This window comes from Vicugna pacos, chromosome 6 (assembly GCF_048564905.1).
Source record: "Vicugna pacos chromosome 6, VicPac4, whole genome shotgun sequence".
NCBI lineage: Eukaryota > Metazoa > Chordata > Mammalia > Artiodactyla > Camelidae > Vicugna > Vicugna pacos.
In genome coordinates, this window is record NC_132992.1 from 20,755,056 (window position 1) to 20,778,626 (window position 23,571).

The 23,571-nt window shown below is 39.4% G+C and overlaps 1 protein-coding gene and 1 pseudogene across 16 annotated transcripts in view; one reads left to right on the top strand and one right to left on the bottom strand.

Moving 5' to 3' along the window:
- FRMD5 (FERM domain containing 5) overlaps nt 1-23,571 on the top strand; it is a 372,595-nt gene that overhangs the window by 71,917 nt on the left and 277,107 nt on the right. For 6 of the 15 annotated variants that reach the window (XM_072962550.1, XM_072962548.1, XM_072962546.1 and 3 more), the window contains one exon: nt 17,159-17,312. The exons of 5 other annotated variants lie outside the window; for them this stretch is intronic. Coding sequence is in view for 4 of the 10 variants with exons in the window: in XM_072962554.1 (XP_072818655.1) it covers nt 22,322-22,423 (102 nt within the window). In the remaining 6 variants the exon portion in view is untranslated. Of the gene's footprint in view, nt 1-17,158; nt 17,313-22,142; nt 22,424-23,571 lie in introns of those variants that run through there. 4 more of the 15 variants (XM_072962554.1, XM_072962565.1, XM_072962545.1 and 1 more) reach the window with 1 other exon arrangement.
- Nucleotides 838-1,264, bottom strand: LOC102540373 (large ribosomal subunit protein eL33 pseudogene; annotated as a pseudogene). Its single transcript, XR_012073905.1, has one exon. The product of XR_012073905.1 is annotated as a large ribosomal subunit protein eL33 pseudogene (transcript).

Here is a 23,571-nt window from a genome sequence, read left to right on the forward strand (position 1 = left end):
AGTACTGAAAAAAGTCAGAGTTATGGGAAGTTAACAAATGAGAGGGAGTGTGGCATGATGTGAAGCTTATAGAAGCAGGCAGGGGCTGGAGTCCTAGGAATTTATTATTTTATCCTGGGGGCAGTAGGAAATCATTGGAGTTTTTAATAAGGGGAATGAGGAGATCAGAATTATGTTGTTAAAAGTGCACATTGGCTGCAGTATGAAGGATAGATTGGAGGCACAAGAGTAGATGTGGGAAGCCAGTTTTTTTGCGGGGTGGGGAAGGCTGGGGACTGATTTTATTTGTTTGTCTTTCATAAAAATCCAGGCATGGACAGTGGTGACTTAGGTCATTAGATATTTGTATGCCCTATAATACTGAGTACAACTGTTTGTTTCCAGTATAGCTAATAAATGTTTCTTGAACAGAAGTAAATTAATTGACACATCACATGTAAACCACAAGACATTACAAGACAGTGTCAGGAAGACATTTCAAACAATTGGGCATTCTTCTCCAGGTGACCTCCTCAGCTCTGTGAGCCCAAGATCTGCTTAGCCCAGAGTAAGCCATTCCTTCTTAGGTAACTGTGAAGGTTCTGTATCGGGAAGAAAATGCTGTAGCCAAAGCAACTGCCTACCTCATTTGATGGGAAACTTCCCTGTAAAGGTCACTTGTTAAGTATTGGTGGAAATGACATTTCTTTCAGCTTTGAGGAGGGAAGCTCATACTTTCTCATTAGCTGGCTCCTGCTTTGGTTGCTAATATTTCGAAATATGCAAATAAAATCTCTCCCTTAGCTTGCTGCATAAAAACAACAGCTTATGCGTTTACTCTTTTTTTTTTTATAAGAGAACAAATCCACACTTTTATTTTCTTTTCAATAAGTTTAAATCCTTGAGGGGTACAGCATCACACGGATTCTGTGTCCAATGGCCTTAGCAGGACGATTGCTTTGGAATTTGGCACGAACCATGCCACTGTTTCCATGAGCACGAGTTCCCTTTCCCCAGATTACTCTGGTTTTGTTGGGTTTTCCACCAGGAGTTACTGTGTTGTTCTTTGCTTTGTACACATAAGCACATCTCTTGCCCAGATAGAATTCAGTTTCATCTCGAGCATAAACACCTTCAATTTTAAGAAGAGCTGTGTGTTCCCTCTGGTTCCAGAGACCCCTCTTATAGCCAGCAAAACTGGCCTTGGACCACAGCCTTCCAGACATATTTATTGTTTTGGAAGTCCTGTTCCCAGCAGGCCTCCACAGTCTCCAAGATGGCTGAAAGAGCGCTTTTACTCTTTTGTGAAGTCTGAAAATCAGTCCAGGTGTGATATTGGATTATCTTCTGTTGGAGCATTTTTTATGCTTACTAATTTTTTAAAAAATTTCAATATAACCATTTATCACTAAAAAGGGAAGCATATGTTGGTATGCACAGGTGGGATTCAAGAAGACAGGTAAAGGATAATTTCTTCTTTGTCACATTTTCACCTTGAAATGAACATAATTACAACATATTAGAAACTATCTAAAATATTTTTTAAAGAGAAAAGAACAGATAAGCAGATATCCGAGGACAGCAGCCAATTATCTAAGGCAAGATTATTCCAGACAGCTGGGAGATATATCTATATCTGTATGCTTTCAGTTACCAAATGGAATACTCAAATACAATTACCTTTTGATTAAGTTTTTTTCATTGTGACAAAACAAAAAAACTTGATCCCATTTTCTTCAAACCCAGTGTTCTCAATCTGTAAAATGAGGATAATAATATGTACTTCATGAAGTTGTAAGGATTAAATTTTTTAATATTCTATAAAAAATACATAAACTATTTGACTAATGAAATAATATATAGAAATCATACTAAGATGCTCTGCATATCTAGTCTTCTCTACTCAACCTGAAAGGTTTGATATTATTAGAAATAATTACATTATAGATTGAATCAAGGGACATTTTAGACAAAAATTTTCTCACTTTATTGAAATATAATTGACATATAGCATTGTGCAAGTTTAAGGTGTTCATGTGTTGATTTGATACATGTATGTATTGCTAAATAATTATCACCTTAGCTCTAGCCAGAAGTACTATCGGGTCACGTAATAACTATTTCTTTTTTTTCTGGTAAGAACGTTTAAGATCCACTCTCTTAGCAACTTTTGGGCATAATATAGTATTACTAACTATAATCACCATGCTGTACATTAAATCTCCAGAACTTATTCATCTTAAACCTTGAAGTGTATATACCCTTGGATGTAGACAAATTTTTAAGTAGTTGCAATTAGTCTTTGGTTCACTCATTTGCTCCTTTTCATTCCTCTGTGAATCCCTGGTTCATCCTCCTCCATATTCCTGGTGTCCTCATGATAATTTCTAGTTGATAGTTGCTTCCCTTTCTGCAGCCCATTCAGACTTAACATCTCCCAAGGTATTTCACAATAGATTCCAAAATGAGTTAACTTTTCCCCTAACCTTATTTAAACTCTGAACCTCTTTATGGGGCTGACCTTAGCTAGGTGTTAGGAAGAAAGTACTCTTAATAAACTAATTTGAATCAAAGCATTTGGTTAATTTAGTCTTTATGGGTATATTTAATTTTAAAAAGAAGACAGTCATTAATCCAAGTTGTGATTTTGTAGTGGAATTTTAAACTCTGTAAAGGAAATGTCTTTTAGGTCAGGTAACTATTTAACTAGCAGTAGTTCTTAATCTTAGCTGCACATTGGAATCATTTGAAAAGGTACCAGGACCCCACTCTTAGAGATTCTAACATAATTGGTCTGCAGTGGGTCCCAGGTACTGGAATTTTTAAACATCCCAGATGGATTCTAACATGCAGCTAGGTTTGAGAACCACCAGGTTGGAATGACTGTCTTGATTTAGCTTTCAATATTAAAAAATTTTCAATTTTCTGTTATGTAAGTTACATACATATTAATTGCTACATCTGGGGAAAGAAGGCTGGGAAAATATTTAATTGAAAGGTAACAGAATAATTATAATTTGTGTCATCAAATCCAACTCCCACATTTTACTAATGAGGAAACAGGCTCAAATGATTAAGGTTACCCAGCTAGTTAGAGATAGAGCCAGGTTAAACTTTAAATGACTTAAACAATAGGATATTTTTAAAATCCCAAATATTTTTTTCTAAAATTTAATGTAATTTATTTATTAATGGACTAAACTTATTTTAGAGCAAGATTCATTTATGCAAATGACAAACATTCAAACAATGCACAAAGATCCAAAATGAAAAGCAAATCTCCGATTCTGTTTCAAATCATACTTTCAAAGGTACTTTTTTAAAAATGATTTCTACACAAAGAGTATAACTTATCTTCCACAAGGCGGCAGTATTGCTTATTCTTCAATATGGTCCCCAAGGCCTGATGCTTCCCTAAATTGTCCAGGGTTGACTATGAAGACTCAAGTCCTCCCAGAGACAGAATCAGGTCCTGGTACTGAAATGCCATGTCAAAGCTGGATTCTTGACTCCTGATGAAAACCAGAAGTGAGCAAATAACTGTACCAGACAGTTGTAACTATGTGGAGAAACAGTAGGAATAGATCCAGGACTGAGGTAACCAGTGGAAGCACGGGGCAAGGTGCTATCTGGAAACCTACCAATTGCTTCTCTCTGGGGAGGCACTAACAGGGCTGGGGTCCAGTTTTGTGAAAATGTGCATCCAACTCTGTCATGCACAAAATTTTCCCTTTATGACAAACTGATCTGAGGCTATAGGACCAGTCAAGGGCTTCTGTGGTATTCCTATGGCTCCAGAAGTCTCTGGGCTGCTAGAAAAAGGCCTGGATTTTTTGATAGTGCCCTTCTGCAAAAAGTGTTAAGAGGATCATGTTTGGTTTTCCCAAACCTTGTAGATTCCCAGCCAGGAACAAGTGGTAAAGAGCACAGATGCTCCAGTTTTTGTCACTAAGTGCTAGAGACCAAAGATGTAAGGAGAACGATTTTTAGACTTTCTGTGTGATATAATGTATCTACTAGAATAAAAGGTTTGCTACTGGTGATACCTTTAGGATCCTAAGAGAATGACCCTTCTTTGTGACATTCAGGAATTGGCTTCTCCAGGACCTAGGAGAGAACAGAACTGAAGAAAGTTGTAAAATGATCAAATCATAGGAAGAAAAACTCCTTTTAATTTCTGCAAACCTTGAGATTATTATGGCAGAAATGGGGGCTGAAGCAAAGAATGGACTATGGGAGAGAAAAGGATTATGGGAGGGAAGATCTGCCCCAAGATGAATCTAGGCAAACCAAAGAGAAAAAGACATGTGGGAGGCATTTATGGGGTTTGCAAGATAAAGCTCTAATGACTATGGATGTATAGTGATCTGTTTGGGATCCTTTGGAGTTATGGGTTTATTTTCCAACGTAGAACGTAGAGCAAAGACCAAGAACACAATTTTTATTTTTCCTAATCAAAGGACTCTTTAAAACCTTCCAAACTCTTAGACCAACGTGTAGTTCAAAAGGTCTTTGGTAACCAACGATAGGCACTGAGCCTAATGGCAACAAGAAACAAGAGAGACATCATATTAAATATTGTAAGTCATAATGTCAATTTAAGTTAACATCCTTACTTTCCACAAGCATTATTCCTTTTAGGGGCTCCTAGCTATTTCTCAATGATGTTCCTAATTTCAACTATGAAGTTATACTTTTTTGTGGGGGTGGGGTACACTGTATCCAGACTTCATTTTAGATTAGGGCACTTGGCAATGTATTCTATCATCATGGTTTATAATGGGAAATCCTGACCATTTCTTCATGAAGCTTGGAAATCTTATATAGTCCTGGCAGAACTTTGACTGATAAACAAAAGAAACAAGATGATGGCTTTCTTTTTCTGGGTTTGAAGCGACAATAAGTTTTGCACAGGGTGTATAATGTAGTTGATGAGTACTTCCAAACCTCAAGCTGGAAATATGAAACCTGATCAAAAGTCAATGAGGAAAACCTGATTGCTATCAGAGACTATTAGGAGAGTCCACCTCGAGGATTTTTGTCAATAATGCAAGCAGAATGCCATGATCTTTGCTACAGGGTTAATAGAATCACGGAGAAATGTCAAAAAATGACCACTAAGTTCTCTTAATTTCACCTTAATTAAGTAAAAGGTAGGTGTAAAAATGAAGAAGGAAATAGCATTGCCAGTACCATGTCATGCCCATCCCTGCCCTGGAGCCAGGTGCACAGTAACTAGGAAAGATGCTCTTAGTGATCAATGAAAAGGTGTATGTCTCTTATTGTCTGAGAAGACTGTCTGCTTGGTAGATTGCTCATCAATATCTGATTCCCCTTCTTGTGGGAGGACCACACTTACCCATCCTGATGAGCTCAGGTGTCACCATGTGACTTTCTCTGGCCATTGAAATGTGAGTGGAGGCTTTGGGGCTTTTGGGCATAGGTTTTAAGAGCCAAAGGATGCTTTTTTTCCCCATGTTCCCCTTTCCCTCTGCCTTGATGACTAGTAATATTCCAGGTAGAAGTTGTTCCAGCAGCCTGACTGCCAGAGTAAAGATCATGATGCAGAACTGGGCTCCTTTCCTGGCCTCTAATGCACATGTGCAAGCAAGATGTAAACTTTTGTTGTTTTAAGCCACTGAGATTTTGGGTTGTTTGTCACTGTAGCACAACCTGGCCTATCCAGTTTGATTGATTTGTGCAGTCTACTACATACATTCTCAATGTGAATAATATTGTGCCCAAGGGGGCAGAAATTAGTCCTTAGAGGGCAAAAGAGCCTTACTCTTTTTATGTATAAAGCACAGATATACATACAGTACACAGCAAGTACATAATATATCTGTGCTGTTAAATTCTCATGGAGTACGGGAGCGACTGAAGGAGAAAAGTCTTTAATAGGCTCATTAGGAGGCAATAATGAAATAAAAGTTGAGAAACATTGGTTTATAAGGCAAAAGGTATTGGTCAGATTATCTTTATAAAGTCTAATCCAAAGGCTCTCAGCTGTGGTTTAAACATTTAAACCTACTGGAGAGCTTTTTAAAAACACTGGTATCCAAGTGTGGTTTTCAAAGATTCTAATTTAATTGATGGAATCCACACATTGGTATTTTTCTTAAAACTCCAGGTAATTCTAATTTGCACACAAGGTTAAGACCCACTGGACCAGACATTCTCAAAGACAAAGCAGCACTGCTTCCCTCGGGGAGAGAAATAGCACAGCGCACTGGAAATGGCTCGCATGGAGTACAACTCACTCCTATTTTAGAAGGGCTATTCTGGCCTCACACCAGGTAGCAAAATGCTGGATTTATCAAGAAGAGTCAGCAATGTCCAATTTCTGTATTTTATCTCTTCCATTTCATGACACACTATTTGAATGCAGAGGGTCCTTTATGACTCATTTGGAAAGCATAAGAAAGGAAAAAATATGGCTGTAGTTATTCCTGGACTAGTACCCATAGTCAGCATTTTCTGCAGAGATGAAATGTGGAAATCATCTCTATCTTCAGCTCCTAAAATTTTGAGTTCTTAGTAAGTCAAAAAGCTATTCAATGTGGGATCTTTTTTGTCCTCTATACATAGGGAAACTCTAGATGCCAGGGGGATACTTTCATATTGATTGTGAAAATTAAAAGTTAAATAAAAATGTTAAAAAATTAATAAAGCACTTGTTTCTTCTTAGAAAGGGGTTATGGTGAAATCACAGTGCTTAAGGATTGTCATGGCTGAATTTGGTCATTAGACATACGATCACTTGTTCTTTCCTGAAATGTCACTTGGAATTGACAATGATATGGCTGTATTTCTAGCCAGAAAGTGAAAATTATAATGTGTTGATTAACAAGGATATCATTTTACATTTTCCTTTTATACATCTTCACAGGAGGTGATATTTACATTGATCTCATTTATTTGGAGGTTCTAACTAAAAGGTGTAGATTGTTTTCCTGATGTTATTTTTGGTCACTGAGCACTTAGTTTAAGGGCAAAGGTGGAGGTATTTGCAGGCATTACTTGTGAAATTCCTTGAAACGTGAAAATAAAATTTCTAGGAAATTCTTCATGGGAAGGAGAGAGTCAGCATCAGTTGTCCAAGTTGACAAATGCTCACAACTAGTTTGTCAACACTTTGTTGATGATTTTGGCACATGCAGAAATGAGAAAATCAAGCGTTTAAGGTTATTTGTAGAGCCAAAGGTGGATTTGAGATGCAGAGTTGGATAAAATGTGGATCCAAGAAGGTTTAAACGCTAATTCATCAGTGGTTCATCATCACTTAATTCTAAAGAAGGGCAACAGTGTGTTGTAATGAATCCTTTTCAAAATGCCTACTGGCCTCACTTAACTAAAGACGGGGAGAGCAACTCAGTGTTATGTGATGCTGCTCCCCTAGCCACGGCTGATTGGATAGGAGGTAGACATGTGACCTAAGTTTGGGCTAATTATTTTCTCTCCCAGATATTTGGAATTGGGATGCAGTTTCTAGTTCGTTTTTCTTGGGCACTGGAGCTAGTAGGTAATAAAGAGCTGGGGCTAGACTGCCATTTTGTACCAAGGGGATGCCGAAGCAGAGAAAGCCAGTCTTCAGAGAAAAAAAGATATTGAGCCTAGAAGAGATGAAAAGAATACCTTTAGTTCTTGACTTTCAAGTTCCATGTCAAGTTCCTTGGCTGGCGAAGTCCCATGTTAAGACCTGGCTGTCCTGCTGGCTTTGGTTCTGCAAGACACTGCTGTATCCTTTGGATAATCATCATCCCCTGTGCTTAAGCTAGTTTGAGTGGGTTTCTGTTCCTTGTGAGCAATTATCCCTGATTAAGACAGCATTCTTCTCCACAAAGAACAGCTAAAATCCATGAAGGACATAGGCCACATTTACTGCAGATGTTCAGCTTCTTAAAATTTTGCTTGAATTATCCAGATTAGCCTTCCAGTGGATGAACTGGCTATTTAATACAACAGATGTGGCAGGCTTTGTGAGCAAATGGGTCACAAACAAATGCTGAATGGCATGAAATCTTTGCAGCAATGGGCACATGTTTTACCATATATGTTCTAAACAAAAAGGCAAAGATCCAAACATGCAAAACCTTATGGTTGCATTTTTCCTTCTCTAACCTAATTAAGCCCTTAATAGTATAGCTAGATTTAAAGGAGGTCTGCATAGCAATTTAATGTCTCCATTATAAAGGGTTGAAAAGATGCTAAAATGGATAGAATAATCAGCTCTATCAGTTCTATTAATTTCTAGCCCTCCTTTTGCTTCTGCTTTAGACCCCTGACACCAATTATGCAAATTTGCTCACACAGAGCCTGGTTGCTTTTGCATTGTAATTTAAATGTAGGTGTCTTATGAAGACAAAAGGAAGTGCATTGTCCTTTTCAAAATTTAGAATTTGAAGGGATTCACTGATTTTGTTCCTGTCGAATTACCAGGCAGCTGGAGAAACAGCTGGACCAGTTTCTGAACATCAACAAAAAACCTCAAGTCTGAATTACAATAGGGGTTTTCATCAGAATTTTATAGTATTGTTTAATAAATGCAAAACACACTTTACTAGTAATTGGCTTCTTTCCTGTTTACATTAGCAAATGTGTTATGAAGATGGAGCCAAATGCACTAAGATTTGCTTGATTCACTGAGAGAAATCAATTTGGACTTTATTTTAAGGACTACAGAGTCCATTTTGAAGGAGGATCTAAAGAGCACTTACCTAACCTGTCTTAGTTTCTTAGGGGCAGTATGTTTAGTGGTCCTTCAGAATTGCTTAGGTTCAATACCCAGTTCTATTAACTGTGTGACCTTTGGTAAATTACTCAACCTCTCTGTGTTTTAATTTTCTCATTTGTAAAACTGGGGATAAAAAAGTGCCTACTTCATTGGGTACTTGTGAGAATTAAATGATTAGTTTCTATGAAGCACTTAACACATTGCTTAGCATACAGTAAGCATCATTAGTCATTATTATACCCCAAAATACAAAAACATATTTTCCTAAAATTTTAGCCAGTGGAATTAAATTATTCCAATTAATACAATTTATTTTTTTTTAAAGTGAAGGTGCTAGGGATTGAACCTAGGACCTCATGCATGCTAAGTATGCACTCTACCACTGAGCATACCTACCCCTCTTCAATTAATGCAATATTGTTTCAAACCCAGTTAATGACTCAAAAGTAGAGAAATAGACATATGTCTGCCTCTTTTCAGGCAGATCAGTGTGGATAAGGAATGGTGTAGAGTCATGTATATACAAGCTGCCTTGATCTCAAAGATCAGGCTCCTATTTCCTTATGAGAACCACATTCTTCTCAGTAGGTTGGTTCGTTGGCTGTCCTATCTTAGGATGGGGCCAGCATGTTCCAGTTAACTATAAGTGGACAAGGTACACTGGGTCAAGATGGGTACAAGGTGGAGCCAGCTGCAGGTTCTGGGAGGAAATCCTTGCCTCACTGGTACACATCAGAAGGGCAAGAAATAGGGAAGTGAGGGTATCTTGGGGAAGCAGTTGATGAGAAATGACTCAGTTTTAGAAAGTTTTTCTGAGGTGGATATCACAGTGCTGGGTGTTCCAGGAGAGGGAGTGTTCAAAGATCTGCTGTTTGCATGGGGGATATATACCAACAGCAGCATATTAGGCCCTTTCTCAGAGGGAGGGACTGTGATTTTTTTTGGTGTATCAAGACAAGGGAGCAAATTAAAGGAACCTAAAGGAATTCAGATTCCAGAAGTAGGGGCAAGATCTCACCAATCAGACAGACTCTGTGTCAGAAATGGAGCATGTGACCAAAGCCATAGCAGTAATGGTAAATTACACTGGTTGTTGGGATAAAGATTGGTCAGGATGGTCCTAGGGGTGGGTTGGATAGAACATTCATGTCCAGTGGGCCCACCTATATGGATAAGGATAAAAAAGGCTGGAAGGGGGAGGGAGAAAAGAACACCAGGATGTTTATGAGGGAGTGAAGCAGTTCTTTAGACAGTTTCTTTTGTCTTCTAAACTTTGAGTCACAGAAAGCACCATTGAAATTCTGGACATTTTCTCAGTGGAAGAATGGTGGTCTTCAAGAATGTCTTACATCAGCTTGGGCAACACCTGAACTATATTCCCTGTGTAACTCCTACGTTTCTCCTGGGTATAAACTTTAAGAGATTAGACATTCTCTTTCTCCCTTTCTCCTTTTCTCTCTCTCTCTCATGTCCTTGAAGAACCTGCTTCAGAGCATGCAAGGAAGAACTAGACTTATTTAGCATGGGATAAAAATCTACTTTGAAAAATCACATTTTATGATTAACAGATTAGGGGAGCAGAATGGCTTTTGGAATCAGAATTGCACTAGTTGCAGAGGAAAATGATTTGTGAGAGTTAGATGCTGGTCAAATATCCTTGTGGTTGATCTTGGATTAATAAACCCCGCTAACAATCACTGATCATAACTACTTCTTGTTGCAGAAAAAAATTCCTCATCATATCTACCATCTTACCCTGTTGTCTGAATTATGTAGGTAGATAAACTGAGCACGTGGGAATCAGAGACTAAGAGAAGTGCATTGGATATCCCATTAGCACTTGCTGAATGATTGATGTGCTCAGTGTGCATTACAAGATGATGATGATGACAATGGTTAGCAATGAAGGAAGAAAAGGAAAAGGAAAGGGACAGAGAAGGGCAAGAAACAGCTGTAGCTCTAAGGCAATTGGCTTACTAATCACTGCTGCTGAAGTGATCACAGTACATTGTTTTCAGTTATTCAGAGGCTGGTTCTCCAGTTTGTGTATCATCTCAGGTTTTTGCTTCAGTTGTTTCCTTCCACTGATTGCCCTTTGGTCATCCATTTACTGTCTATTAATCCACAGAGAAGATGAGGGAACAAATAAGATTAATGTTACCTAAAACTTTCTCAGTGTTTTTTTCATTTCATTCTCATAGCAACTCTGTAAGAGAGGAACTATCATTCCTATCTTACAAATAAGAAAACTAAGGCTTTGCATAGTCCCAAAGTCACAGAGCTAGTGTGGAGTAGAGCTTGAATTTGAACCATAGGTTCTCCCAGCTAGAGCCTATGCTCTTACCTTATGTTTGCCTGCTTCTCTGCTATTCAGACTTCCAGCTGTTTCCAATCACTATAAATTTTCCCAGTGCTTTATAGTTTACAAATGTTCTCAGACTCTCTCTTTTTTCCCTCTTTCTTTCTTTCTTTCCTTCTTTCTTTCTTTCTTTCTTTCTTTCCTTCTTTCTTTCCTTCTTTCTTTCTTTCTTTCTTTCTTTCTTTCTTTCTTTCTTTCTTTCTTTCTTTCTTTCTTTCTTTCTTTCTTTCTTTCTTTCTTTTCTTTCTTTCTCTCTCTCTCTCTCTTTCTTTCTTTCCTTCTTTCCTTCTCTCTTCTCTTGAGTGTAGATGTGCACCACGTTCATTTATTTTATTAATTTTCTTCATGTATCTTTGAGGTTCTTAAGCCTCAAGATGCCCCTGGGCTGCAATGTTTAAGTTTAGTTTTTATTTTTATTGAAATTCATTGTACATGTAGTTTAGGATTCAAACAGTTCTATAAGGCCTATTATAGAAAACAGCAACTTGCTAGGCCCTGATTTTCTCATCCCCTCCCTAGAGGCAATAACTTTTCAGCTATTTCAGCTATTTCTTTTGGTAGTTATCTCAGTATTTCTAAATAATATATTTATATTGCTACTTTTTGATTTAATTAAAAACAGGTTTTCTTTGAAAGATACATTAACTTTCAACTACCTCAACCCCAGTCTACTGCAATCATTCTTCCAATATAGTTGTATCTTCATGTTGGTTAAATCAAATCAATGTTTATATTACTATGGCTATGTAAATGCTTATATACCAAGATTATCTTCCCTTTTTGTTTTTCCTGGAGTTATAGATGCTTTGTTTTATTTTTTACTTACCTTGTTTTAATGTAATTATCACTACCTCATAACCAAATTCCCTCCCAAAGGTGTATTTCTTTTCAATATAGTCTATCAGTGTTAGGCAGTCTATCACTTTCACCTACTTTGAAACACCTGAGAGCCTTTTGATTTTATCCATTTTGACTTTGATTTTTCTCTAGACTTGCTTCACAGCTGTCAATCTAGGACCAAATTTCACCATTACTCTGAGAGTTTACATGCCTTTTTCTTGTGTTAGATCTCATTTCCAGGATCCTATATATATTAGTCAGCTTTTGATGCTTTCTTCTTTTTTCTTTTTGTTTTTTTGAGTAATGATTCCAAAATTTCAGTGGCTAACAACAAAAATATTTTATTTCTCACTTTGATGAGATAACCCCTGTGGGTTGGCCGCAGCTCTGGTCTATGCTAGCTTCTTCCCAGGACCCAGAAACAGTCCTGATCTAGCCCATACCAATGTCTTGGGAGTGAAAAGAGCCATGATATCCACCATTTCCTCTTACATTTCATTGTTCAAATCAAATCAATGGCCAAGTTTGATGTCAGTGGGATGGGGAGTAAAATTATAGTTCTGATAGAGAGGAGCAGGGAATATTTTGAACACATAACACAAATTACTATGTGTCCCTGTTTCTCAGTTTTTCTATCCTCCACTAGCTTCCTGAGGAAGGGTGCGTAAGAGTTAAATTTGTTGAGATCTTGTATGTCTACAATATCTTTTTACCCAATTGATAGTTAACTTGGATATAGAATTCTAGATTGAAATCATTTTTCCCTCAGATTTTGCAGGTATTGCTCTGCTATCTTCTTGATTCCAGTGTTGCTATTGAGAAGTCTGCTGTAATCCTAATGCTTGTTTGTAAGTTTTCTTCCTTTCTGGAAGGTTAATTTGTACCTAGTGTTCTGAAATTTCACAGTGGTGTGTCATGGTGTGGATTTGTTTCTATACATTGTGCTGGACACTTGGTAGATTCTCTAAATTTGAAAATTTATGTCCTTCAGTTTAGAAAGTTTTCTTGAATTACTCCTTTGATAATTTCCTGCTCTCCACCTTTTTCCCTCCTATTCCTATTCACTTTTATTTTTCATGTCTCCTATTTTATTTTACATTTATAAAGGTTCTTCTTAATTCTCTGAATGTGTGTGTGTGTGTTTTCCTTTCCTAAATGGCATTCTGTACTTATTTAAGGAAAGCCATATCTTCTCTTATCTCTGTTAGGATATTTGCTAATAATCTGAAATTTTTATTTTTCCTGATCAGTCTTTTCATCCTTCAAGTTGTCTGTTTCCTTTTTGTTTTGGTCTCTACATTCTATGTTAGAGGAATTAAATTCCTTAAATTTCTGGTGACCCCACCCCCAGTTCAGAAACTCTATTTGCTCTCTCCAGAGAATTACCCTCCGACAAATGGAGAAGAGAAATCTGCTGGCTGCACAGAGTCAGGGAAGGGAACTGCTTCTTAAACGGACTTTCTAAGAATCTTCCTGTTTTCAGTTCTGTCTCTCCTTCCTGAAGAACCTGTTGTATCAATTTCTAAATATTTTGTGGATTCTACACACAAATCAGATTGCTTCTCAGCTTTCCCCTCTGCTGGATTTGGATTCAGCTTTCCTGGGTCTGCTCAATTATAACTCATCCATATGCTTTCCGGTTCCCAAAATATTATTACTGTGGTTCGTCTCCATTCATGTTGGTCTTGTAGGTTTATGTTTTTTAAAAATCACTTACTGTTGTTTTCATAAATTTGGAGCAAAAGTAGAGGTAAATGCATATGCTCAACCTGCCATTTTTAAGTGGAAGTCTTACGACTCTGAGAACAACAAGGGAAGAAATTATCATCCCCAATTTACAAATAAGAAATGGAATTCAAGTGACTTGCCAAGATTACACAGCATATAATGCTGGATCTAGGACTTGTATTCATTCTGGTCTTTTGACTCCAAGTTCAATGCTTTTTTCACTAAATTCCTAAAAAAAAAAAAAAGGCTGTATAATGTAGTTGTTAAAAGCACAGTCTTTGGCACCAGAGATTGGGGTATGAGTCCAGGTTTTGCCTCTTGATAGCTGTATTCTTTCAACAAATTGTTTAGCCTCACTACAGTGAAAGTTCCTCATTTCCAAAGGGGGGATGATATCAATAGCACAACCTCACCATCGTGTGGTGAGGATTCAATTAGATAATATATGTAAAGTACCCAGCAGAGCTTCTGGCATATAGTGAGTGCTCCCTTATTACTATAATGGAAAAATTGAAATGATAAGATATAATAATGATTTGCAGTTTTAATTAACTGAACTATGTCCAGGGAAACTTTTAAATTAATTCTGCAGGCATTTACTGAATAATTAGCATGTGCATGGTGGAATGTTTATTCTTCCTTTCTCTTCTGTTTGAATCTCTTTATGAAAATATCTTTGATTAACAACTACACCAAACCTAGTTGAGCTTAGATGACAAATTTCTGAGTAACAATAGAAGAATTAGGCAGGTTCACATATTTTTCTGTAACACCAATACCTCATGAAATGAACAATAATAGCAAAAATGCATTTTCAAAGCCCAAAATTCACCAGCAGCTACAACATGGTAAAGAATGAAACCTTACAAACAAATGACTTTTTTTTTTAAAGGTGACCAATAAGAGAAACAATATTCTGGTGTGGTCAGGTGTGGATTCTCACCCAGATCTTAATCTTCAGACATTAGATTGAGAGGGAAAAAAGGTAGGGGGTTTGACAACATTCTGAGTTCTCCCCCAAGCCTTCACTAATTTGTGAAGAATTCTGAGGGTGTAGCTAAGCAACCCTGGAGAGGGTGAAGAAATGGGGGAAATCTGAGAAAATTGTTTTAGAATGGAATCCTCCATGTACCACCATGGGACCTCAGCAGAGACAGTAAGGACCTCCAGAGCTTTCCACTTCTGGGGTAACCAGGCTGAGCAGAAGAGCTGATACAAATTACACAAGAGTGTAACATACCTGTGGCTGCTTATATTGGGCTGGGATTAGCCATTTAACTGAATCTCACAAGGCAGCCTAACTAATAAGGGCAATACTCAGTCCCACCTTTCCTCTTTTCCTCCTTTTATCCTACATCCTCATGTTAGAGAAAATTGGTTAGAAAACAAGTCCAAATGAGGGTAAGAAAAACTGGCATACATCAGAGCAAACTGAAAGTCTGAAGAGTCTGTACATGCTAAGCATGAACTGGATGAAATATAATGACATGACTACAATTCAAGCATGATAGGAAGAAACCTGATTTTTGAAAGACAGGTGAAGAATATACTTTAGATGAAAACAACTGTTAAAGAAAAAGCAGAGCTGAACAGTAGGTTAAAGTGGTTAAAAACAGACTTTTTCAGAAAAATGATTGCAATAAAGGAAAAGAGACCTCAGTATAGAACTGGGCTCAGTTCTGAATACAGCAAGGAAAGGTGAAAATTTATAGCCAAGGAGCAGGATGGCGATTGGAGGGGTGGCGTGGGAGTCAGTGGATAAAAATTACTAAGAAGAAACATCAGAGATTAGCGGGGATTCTGGCTAAACCAACCTAACAAGATTCTTGCTGAAGGCAGACCAAGGTGATCAGACCTGGGGGATGGTAGGGAGTGAGAAATTTGGTAAGACATTGAGGATGAGCAGATGTTGAGTTTGGGGGGTTCTAGCTAAACTGACTTAACAAGATTCTTGCTAAACTTGGGCGATACAAAGATAGACAAAAGTGCAAAAGATGGAAAAAGATCAAAAAGTCAAGGCCTAGTTGGGAAGGGGATTCAGAGGAGCCAGACTAAAGATTGGTTAAGGATAACTTTCTGTCACAACCCACAGAAGTATGTTCCTTAAGAATGTTTTGTGGTATAGACCCAATAAGAAATAATGCTCAGTACAGTGAGACACCCAAGATGAGACATTAAGCAATAGAATGACTGAGAACCAAAGTAATGTCATTACAGATCATATAAATAAATTTCAACAGCAAGGGACAAAATAGACTTGGCTGAAAATCAGGTTAATAGCATGGAGGAAAGACTTGGGACAATCACAATGAATAAAGGAGGAAAAGGCATAGAGGTTTAAGAATTTAAAAGAAATGAAAGATACGTCAAATATGATCCAATATTGGGCTAATTGGTGTCCTGGAGGAAGAGAACCCAACAAATTAAAAAATAATAAGCCACCCATCTTACACCGGGGAAAAGATTTACAGCAATTAACAGAGATATTCTGATTATATTCTTAAATTTCAGGCTAACTATATAGATCCTTCAGGCACCTTGAAAGAAAAAAAAAAATCACCTGTAGGGGAAATTTGGACTCATCTCAGACTGCTCCATAGCAAATGACAAGAAATAAAGACATAGGAGCCATGGCAACAAAATTCTGAGAGAAGGAAAGTGAAGAAAGTGTGAGCCACAAGTAGTATTTCTGTTCAGGTATTTATTCAAGTATAAAGGCAACAGGAAGACAAAAAAAAAAAAAAAAAAAGAAAAAGAACTCAGGGAATGTGGCCATTAACCATTCTTGAACAAACTACTTAGCAAAGAAATCCCACCTACCAGGATGTGAATAAAAATAAAAAACCCAGGAAAGATGATGCTAGGACAAAAGGATTGGTGGTAAGCACTGGATCCATTTGAATACAGAAATGAGACTTCACAGTTAGAGTCAATATGGTTGTCAAAAGCTGTAAATGTTATAAACTCTGACAAGTAGAGATAATATGTCACAAAAACTGGGAGTTGGAGTACAGAGGGTGGAGGAAGTATAATAATGTTAATTATCTTATTTTGCAGAGCAAGTAGTTAATTGACACTATTAATCAAGAAATATGGTGGGGATAGCTCAGTGGTAGAGCACATGCTTAGCATGCATGAGGTCCTGAGTTCAATTCCCAGTACCTCCATTAAAAAATATATGGGCTGTTTTGATGTCTTCTTGTTTATATATTTTCTTTGCGCATATTTTAAAGGCTATTTCTCATATCTTTGCTGCTTTTCCCCTTTATATCTTTTTTTAAACCAGTGTGCATTGCATTGAATATTAATCAACATAAACTGAATACTTAATAAATGCTGTTGAAGTAATTTTGCAGATTGCACAAGACTGTAAATTCTATGAGGATTGGGAATATGTTTCATTCATCTTTGAATTCTCTTAGCACCTGGCATAGGGACTTGCATATAGTGATCATCAGTTGATTATTTTTGGAATAAATGAGTTAATTTGCTTTGTTTCATATACATTTTGTTGCTAGAACAATGGCTGAAGACTGGCTGGAAATATAAGGAAAATGAACCATAATTGGAAAATATGATAAAGCCTGTCACCCACATCTGAGAGGTGTATTATAGATGCTTCTGATGCCTCATTAAAGACATTCTATTGTTTTCAGAATGCATTTTCCTCCAGTAAGTAATCTCCGCTTGCTCTAATTTAATCATTCATATTGCTATCAAAATGAGTATTTCCAAATACAGATCTGATCCTGTCACTTCTCTGCTTAAAAACCTCCCCTGCCCTCCTATTGTCTAAAACAGACTCTAAATTTTCAAGCATAGCATTGAAAGTCCTATATAATATGGCTTCAGTCCATCTCTTCCCAGCCAATGCACCTCACATGTTATCCATTTAGGGATACTTGCAATTTTTAGAATATACTATACATTTGTGCTTCTATGTCTTTGCTTATGCTGTTTCCTCTACTTAAAGTGGCACTTCTCATCCCATATCCTTCTCTTCTCCTGCTGTCTGCAACCATCATGATACCACTGCATTCCTTAAGACACAACTCAAATGCCTTTTCTGTTAGACTTCACTCTCTCATGCTTAAATAATTGTACTAGTTGTTGTTCTCCTCCAGTACTTTGCTCATGCCCCATGTATTATATTATAGCTAATTGTACGTACATCTAATATTCTCTTTTAGATTGTGAACTTCTCGGTTTGTATATTTCCTTTCCCATATTCTTTGGGCTGTGTCTTATGTAGTCTAGAAAGCTGTCACAGAGTATGTGCTTGACACAAAATAAATGCTCAATAAATGCAGTTTGCTACTTAAAAAGCACATGTATTTCTTATATTTTCACATAAAAATACTTCTTTTAAGTATTTAAATAAGGGCTAAACTGAAAATCCTAAGGGTTGGTAGAGGGTAGAAAAGCTGTTCTTTCCATAGAAAACAAATTTATGGTTACCAAACCCGAAAGCTGGGGGGAGGGAAAAATTAGAAGTTTGGGATTAACAGATACACACTACTATATATAAAATAGATAAACAAAAAGGGTATACACTTACTGGATAGCACAGGAAAATACATTCAGTATCTTGTAATAACCTATACTGGAAAAGAATACACACACACACACATACATCTGAATCACTTTGCTGTACACCTGAAACTAACACAACATTGTAAATCAACTATACTTCAATAAAAAAACAAGAAAAGAAAAACTGTTTCTTAAACTGTAGGTAGTATTCTGTGCTGATAAAAGAGAAGAATTGAACATTTCTTCAGAGGTAGACTGTTCTGGGAAAACTCCATGAATTGTTTAACTCCTCAAATTAAAGCAAGCATACATGTATTACTCTTGGAAAACTGTATTGTAACCATTAACCTGAATCGTAGATGCTTTAGACTGAGAAGCAGGGCTCCATTTGGATATGCAATTCTTTGTGTTTGGAGGAGGAGCACTGTTCCCCTCCAACATTGATGCAGAAGAGGACAGAACTGTTTCTTTTCTCTCTGTTGATTTAGACCATACATGTGTCAATATATTGTTGTTTCTGTAGAGATGTGGATGTCCTTCTTTGAACTCTTGCTTCTTAGGAGAACAGAAGCCGAGATCTAAAGGATACAGGAAAGCAAAGACAGGCATGATCCTTACTGCTTCCTGGAGAAATAGTCATGCAAATATACTGAACTGGCTTTGGTGAGGCTCTTCCTTATAAAGACTGAGGACCACATATAAAGACTGAATAACTCAATCTTTGTGAGAAATGGGCTGATATTGGACAGTTATGCTCTAAAGTGATCAGAGGTCAAGGTCTTACCCCTGGGGCTGGAAGGTGGGATTTCCTCTGAAGGAGTATATATTCCCGTGGTCAGTCGTCCTTAGGGAGAAGCTGCACCTGGGACAGAAAATGGGACTTTGAAAGTAGACCTTAAACTGAGTGAGGAGAGTTGTTTTCTTCTCTGAGTTTTACAGTGGTTGGGCCTGGATGCTCAAGACATGGGCAAGGGAACTCTTGATTGAGAGGTGAGTTGCACAGACCCAGCCATATGGACCCAGGCTGGAAGTTCAACAGTAAGGCAAGCCTGTTCTAGTCCCTAAGGGCTTGTAGAGTAGCCATATCATACCTGCAGATTGTTCTAGATTATTCTTTCTAATATTGTTATATAATCCTGGCCTTAGCCATGTGGTGAGGAGACTTTTGTGAGAAGGGCCTGTGTTTCTGATGTCCTGGTGAAGGGAGGGCAGTGCCCCTTCCTGCCAAATCGCAAGGCAATGCTAATGATTACATGGGCTGGAGAGAGCTCAGCGTCCCAGAACTTCAGGGTATGGGGACATCTGAAGCAGAGGCAGGAGTAGTTCAGTTATTTTAGGAATATGTGGGTGACAGGACCTCTCCTGGGGACTTGACCATTGTAGAGAAGGGGGGAAAACTCTAAAGGGGACTGATATCCTGGTAATTTAGAAGGTAGTTGTAGTTGAGGATTTTATTTTAAGTATGAACTTTATACTCAAAAACTCATGAAAGCTATGACACTCTGATTCTCAATGGCATAGGAGGCCTTTTATTGAACAAAACTTTTCCATCCTCAGCATCCTGCTCCATAGACTTGAGAAAAACAAAGGTAAACAAAATAGTCCTCAGTTTGAATTTATATGAGCCCTTTCTTTTTAGTTCCCCTTAGACCTCTGTTCTCAAGCCTTGTTGTAGAGACATACATGTAATCAGAAACTGATAGATCCTCATTTTTCTTCCATTATTTGTCCATTCTCTGTTTTCTTCACAAAGTGTTCTGTGTCAGAGAGTAAGGAAAGGTTTGATGCTCTTTCTGGATAATATGGGTAAGCATGATGAATATCTGACTGGTCTTTCATTGGGATGAGCATCTAAGTTGACATGATTTTCTTAGGCTGAGCAGGAATGTTACTTAATGCATTGGCTTAGAAGCCACAATCTTATCCTTGTTGATTGCATCTATGGTCATACTTTGAAAAAAGACTTCATTCAGTTCCACAGAGCTTTTCTGGACTCATGGTGCTTTGCCTTTTTATTCTAAAAGCTGCTTATTTGCATAACCTGTTAAAGATGCTTCTCTACCACCAGGCTACCAATCTTTCTCTAGCTTTTTGGATTTTTTTTCTTATTCCTGTAGATTTATATCAAATAGCAACTTTTCCTTCAACAAAAGTTCTGCCTGTCGAAATATACACAAAATGTTATGATAAATCACAGAGAAAAAAATGTGACAATGAGTGTGTATATGTCCATGAATGACTGAAAAATTGTGCTGAACACTGGAATTTGACACAACATTGTAAAATGATTATAAATCAATAAAAAATGTTAAAAAAAAGGCAAATAAAAAAATAATGACAAAAAAAAGTTCTGCCTGTCTAAAATCTTTCATTATCTTCTCCCAAGTACACAACAAAGCTGAGCTTTGTAGAAAATCACTTTGATATAGTAATACTTGCACTTGTCTCCAAGACCTTCCTGATATTCTTAGTTTCTTCACAGACCTTCCCTTGGGGTTTAGATGCAGTAAAATATCTGTCAATTCCATTTACTTTATTTAACAAACATTTATTGAGTATCTATTATGTTGCAAGCACCAGGCTACCTGCTGGGGCTATAAACAGCTGGTTTTATGGCTAGAATACTTGGCTCACTTGTTCTAGTTTCTTAACTTCTCCAAGATTGTATTGAAAAGAAGCACCCCCTCTTCTGGCTATTAAATGCTACAAGGGAGAACGCAACTAATAAGGAGAGCAATCCAAGTTACTAGGTGATAAGCAATCCAAGGTACAGAGAACGGTGGTCATATGCAAAAAAATGGGGTAAATCCTGGACTCCAGAGACACTAGGGAAGAAGCATACTTTAATGGTTGGATGTTTTTCTCCATTAATGTAGGGTTACATTTTTGTTGTTATTCCTACAAACAACAGAATAAATGGTAACAGGAAATCGTGTATATTCCATTATTTTTCAATTAATACATTTATTACAGCATAAATGTTCTTTGTTGATTGATTCTTTTATAACATTACTTTCCATCAAAAAATTTTGAGGGAGGATATTATGTTTCTTAACTTGCTGAAATTTTGGTAAACAACATGAGGTCTTTAAATACGGGGTCACAGAAAGCAGGAGCCAATTTTTTTCTTTGTGATGTATACCTCCTGACATACTCTGGTGTTTTGTTGAGGAAGTCTGAAGACATGATAATTCTAGTTCTAAAGGGGTAAGGAAATGATCCATCGTTTCCTCTGCATTATACTGGCTGAAGGAGCACGCCTGTCTCTTCCTTTTGTCTTCTGAAAAATAAAAGGAAGGAGGCAAAGGGTGTTTGAGTGGAGGGTTTTCTAGGGGTTAAACCCCGGTGCTTAAGAACCTCTGAGAACCCTGCAGCTTTCACTTAAGTAGCTCCTGTAAAACACAGAGTTCTCCAAAATAGGAGGGGGTGGAGCAGAGACGACCGTCGGGCCGCCGTGGGGTACAGCGCAGGTGGGGGCAGCCGCCTGGTCCAGAGTCGAAGGTGCCTGCATTCTGCAGGTGCAATGATTTGAGCTCGCACGGGCTCTGGCTCCCGAGAGGGCGGGAACAGCGGCGTTGCAGAGTGTGGGACTTGGCCCCTGAAACAGAGTCCAGACATAGACCAAGCACTAGACATCGATCCAGACGGGTGTCCATACCTGGCCCGGGTGAGGGTAAACAGCATCTATAGGAACTGCAGGGAGAAAAGAAGCCCCTCGTTTGGGACGCCAGAGGGCTGGTCCGGCTTGGCTCGGTCGGACTGCTTTCTCATGATTGCTTCCCCAGCTTGTCCATCATCCCAGTTCCCTATTTCTATTGGTTCTACCGTCTGCCACTCGGTTCCGCCGCGCTGACCCCTATTGGGCCCCTCCGGCCGAGGCCCCGCCCTACGAGCTGGGCACGGGCTGTGGGGCGCCGAGGAGAGAGATCCTGGCGCTCGCTCTTGACTGGGGGGAGGCGGTGGCGGAGAAGCAGGAGGAGAAGGAGAAGGAGGAGGAGCGGCGCCAGCAGGAGGCAGCGGCAGCGACTGCACTGGGGTGATGGTGCAGGTGCTTGGGGTCGGCGCGGAGCTGCCCGGTTGAGGGGCGCCTTGTCCGGGGTCCGCAGCGCCGCCGCGTCTCTCCCGGCGGCGGGCGGGCGGGCGGGAAGATGCTGAGCAGGTTGATGAGCGGTAGCAGCAGGAGCCTGGAGCGCGAGTACAGCTGCACCGTGCGGCTGCTGGACGACAGCGAGTACACCTGCACCATCCAGGTCAGTGCCCCGCCGCCCCACCCTGCCCCGCCCACGGGACCCCTTCGTCCCCCGAGTCTGGCCAACTTGGCCCGCGGCCGCCAACCGGGGGTCGCCCCAGACCCCAGCGCTTTGTCCGTTCCTGGCTGCGGCGGACGGCCCAGGTGCAGGGCGCCTCCGCCTGAGCCCCATTCTGGGGCTGGGCACACGGCACTCGGCGCCTCTTCGGGGCGAGTCCGCGAGTCCTGGACCCCCAACTCGTCCCTGCCCTCTTCGGGGCTGAGAGCGCTCCATCCTGGCTCCTCGAACCCGCCAGTGTGTGGAGCACCTTCTGCGGGCGTCTGGAGGGAGGCGTTCAAGGCGGGAGGCTCTTTCCCCGGCCGCCCCGTCGGGGGGCTCAGGCTTTGACTCTCCGGCCCGGCAAGGACGGCTGGCTGCTTTTCTTATCTCTCTCTGGTTGGAAGGATAATGGTGAATGTCATAATTTCCCCCTCAGCATTTGTGAGTCAGAGCTCTCAGAAGGTAGAACTGAACGCGCAGCCCATGCAGAGTGGCCTATTGAAGGGAGCCCAACCCTCTGGGCTTTAAAGATTTAGGGCCCCCTCCGGCATTTCGCTCCTCAAACCTTATTCAATTGGGTATTTCTGGGGGCGTGAGGTAAAGATTTAGCAACAAGTCCTAGCTGTTTGACATTTGACATTTGGCATTGGCGAGGAAGAATCGGTGACTTACAAAAAAACGCCAACAATTCGTTAATGCTGCACAGCATTTCTTCAGAACCTGGTATTTTTCAAGGGATTTTTCTTTTTTTCACAACCTCTTGCTTATGTTCTTTCACTACTGCCGTGTGGCACGTCAGGAGTAGTAGTCTTCCCCAGGAATGCAGTCACAGCCCTCTCTCCTCCTTCATAAAGTCAGAGAGAGAACACATTGACAATGCTCCGGTGTTAGTTCAGCAGCCAGGAGGATCCTGCGCTCACTGCCGGAAACTGCTCTTTTTGGAGAAGCAAATTGAGTTGGATCCGAAGGGGTCTCACCTGATCCCTTACGTTAGCAGCGAGAAACCCCAGAGGGCTTCTCGCCTCAGATGTGGCAGACAGAACTGTCGGCCCGGGTCCTACCCTCTTTGTCTCCCTCCCCGGCCCCCCCCCCATTAATTTTTTTTGCTG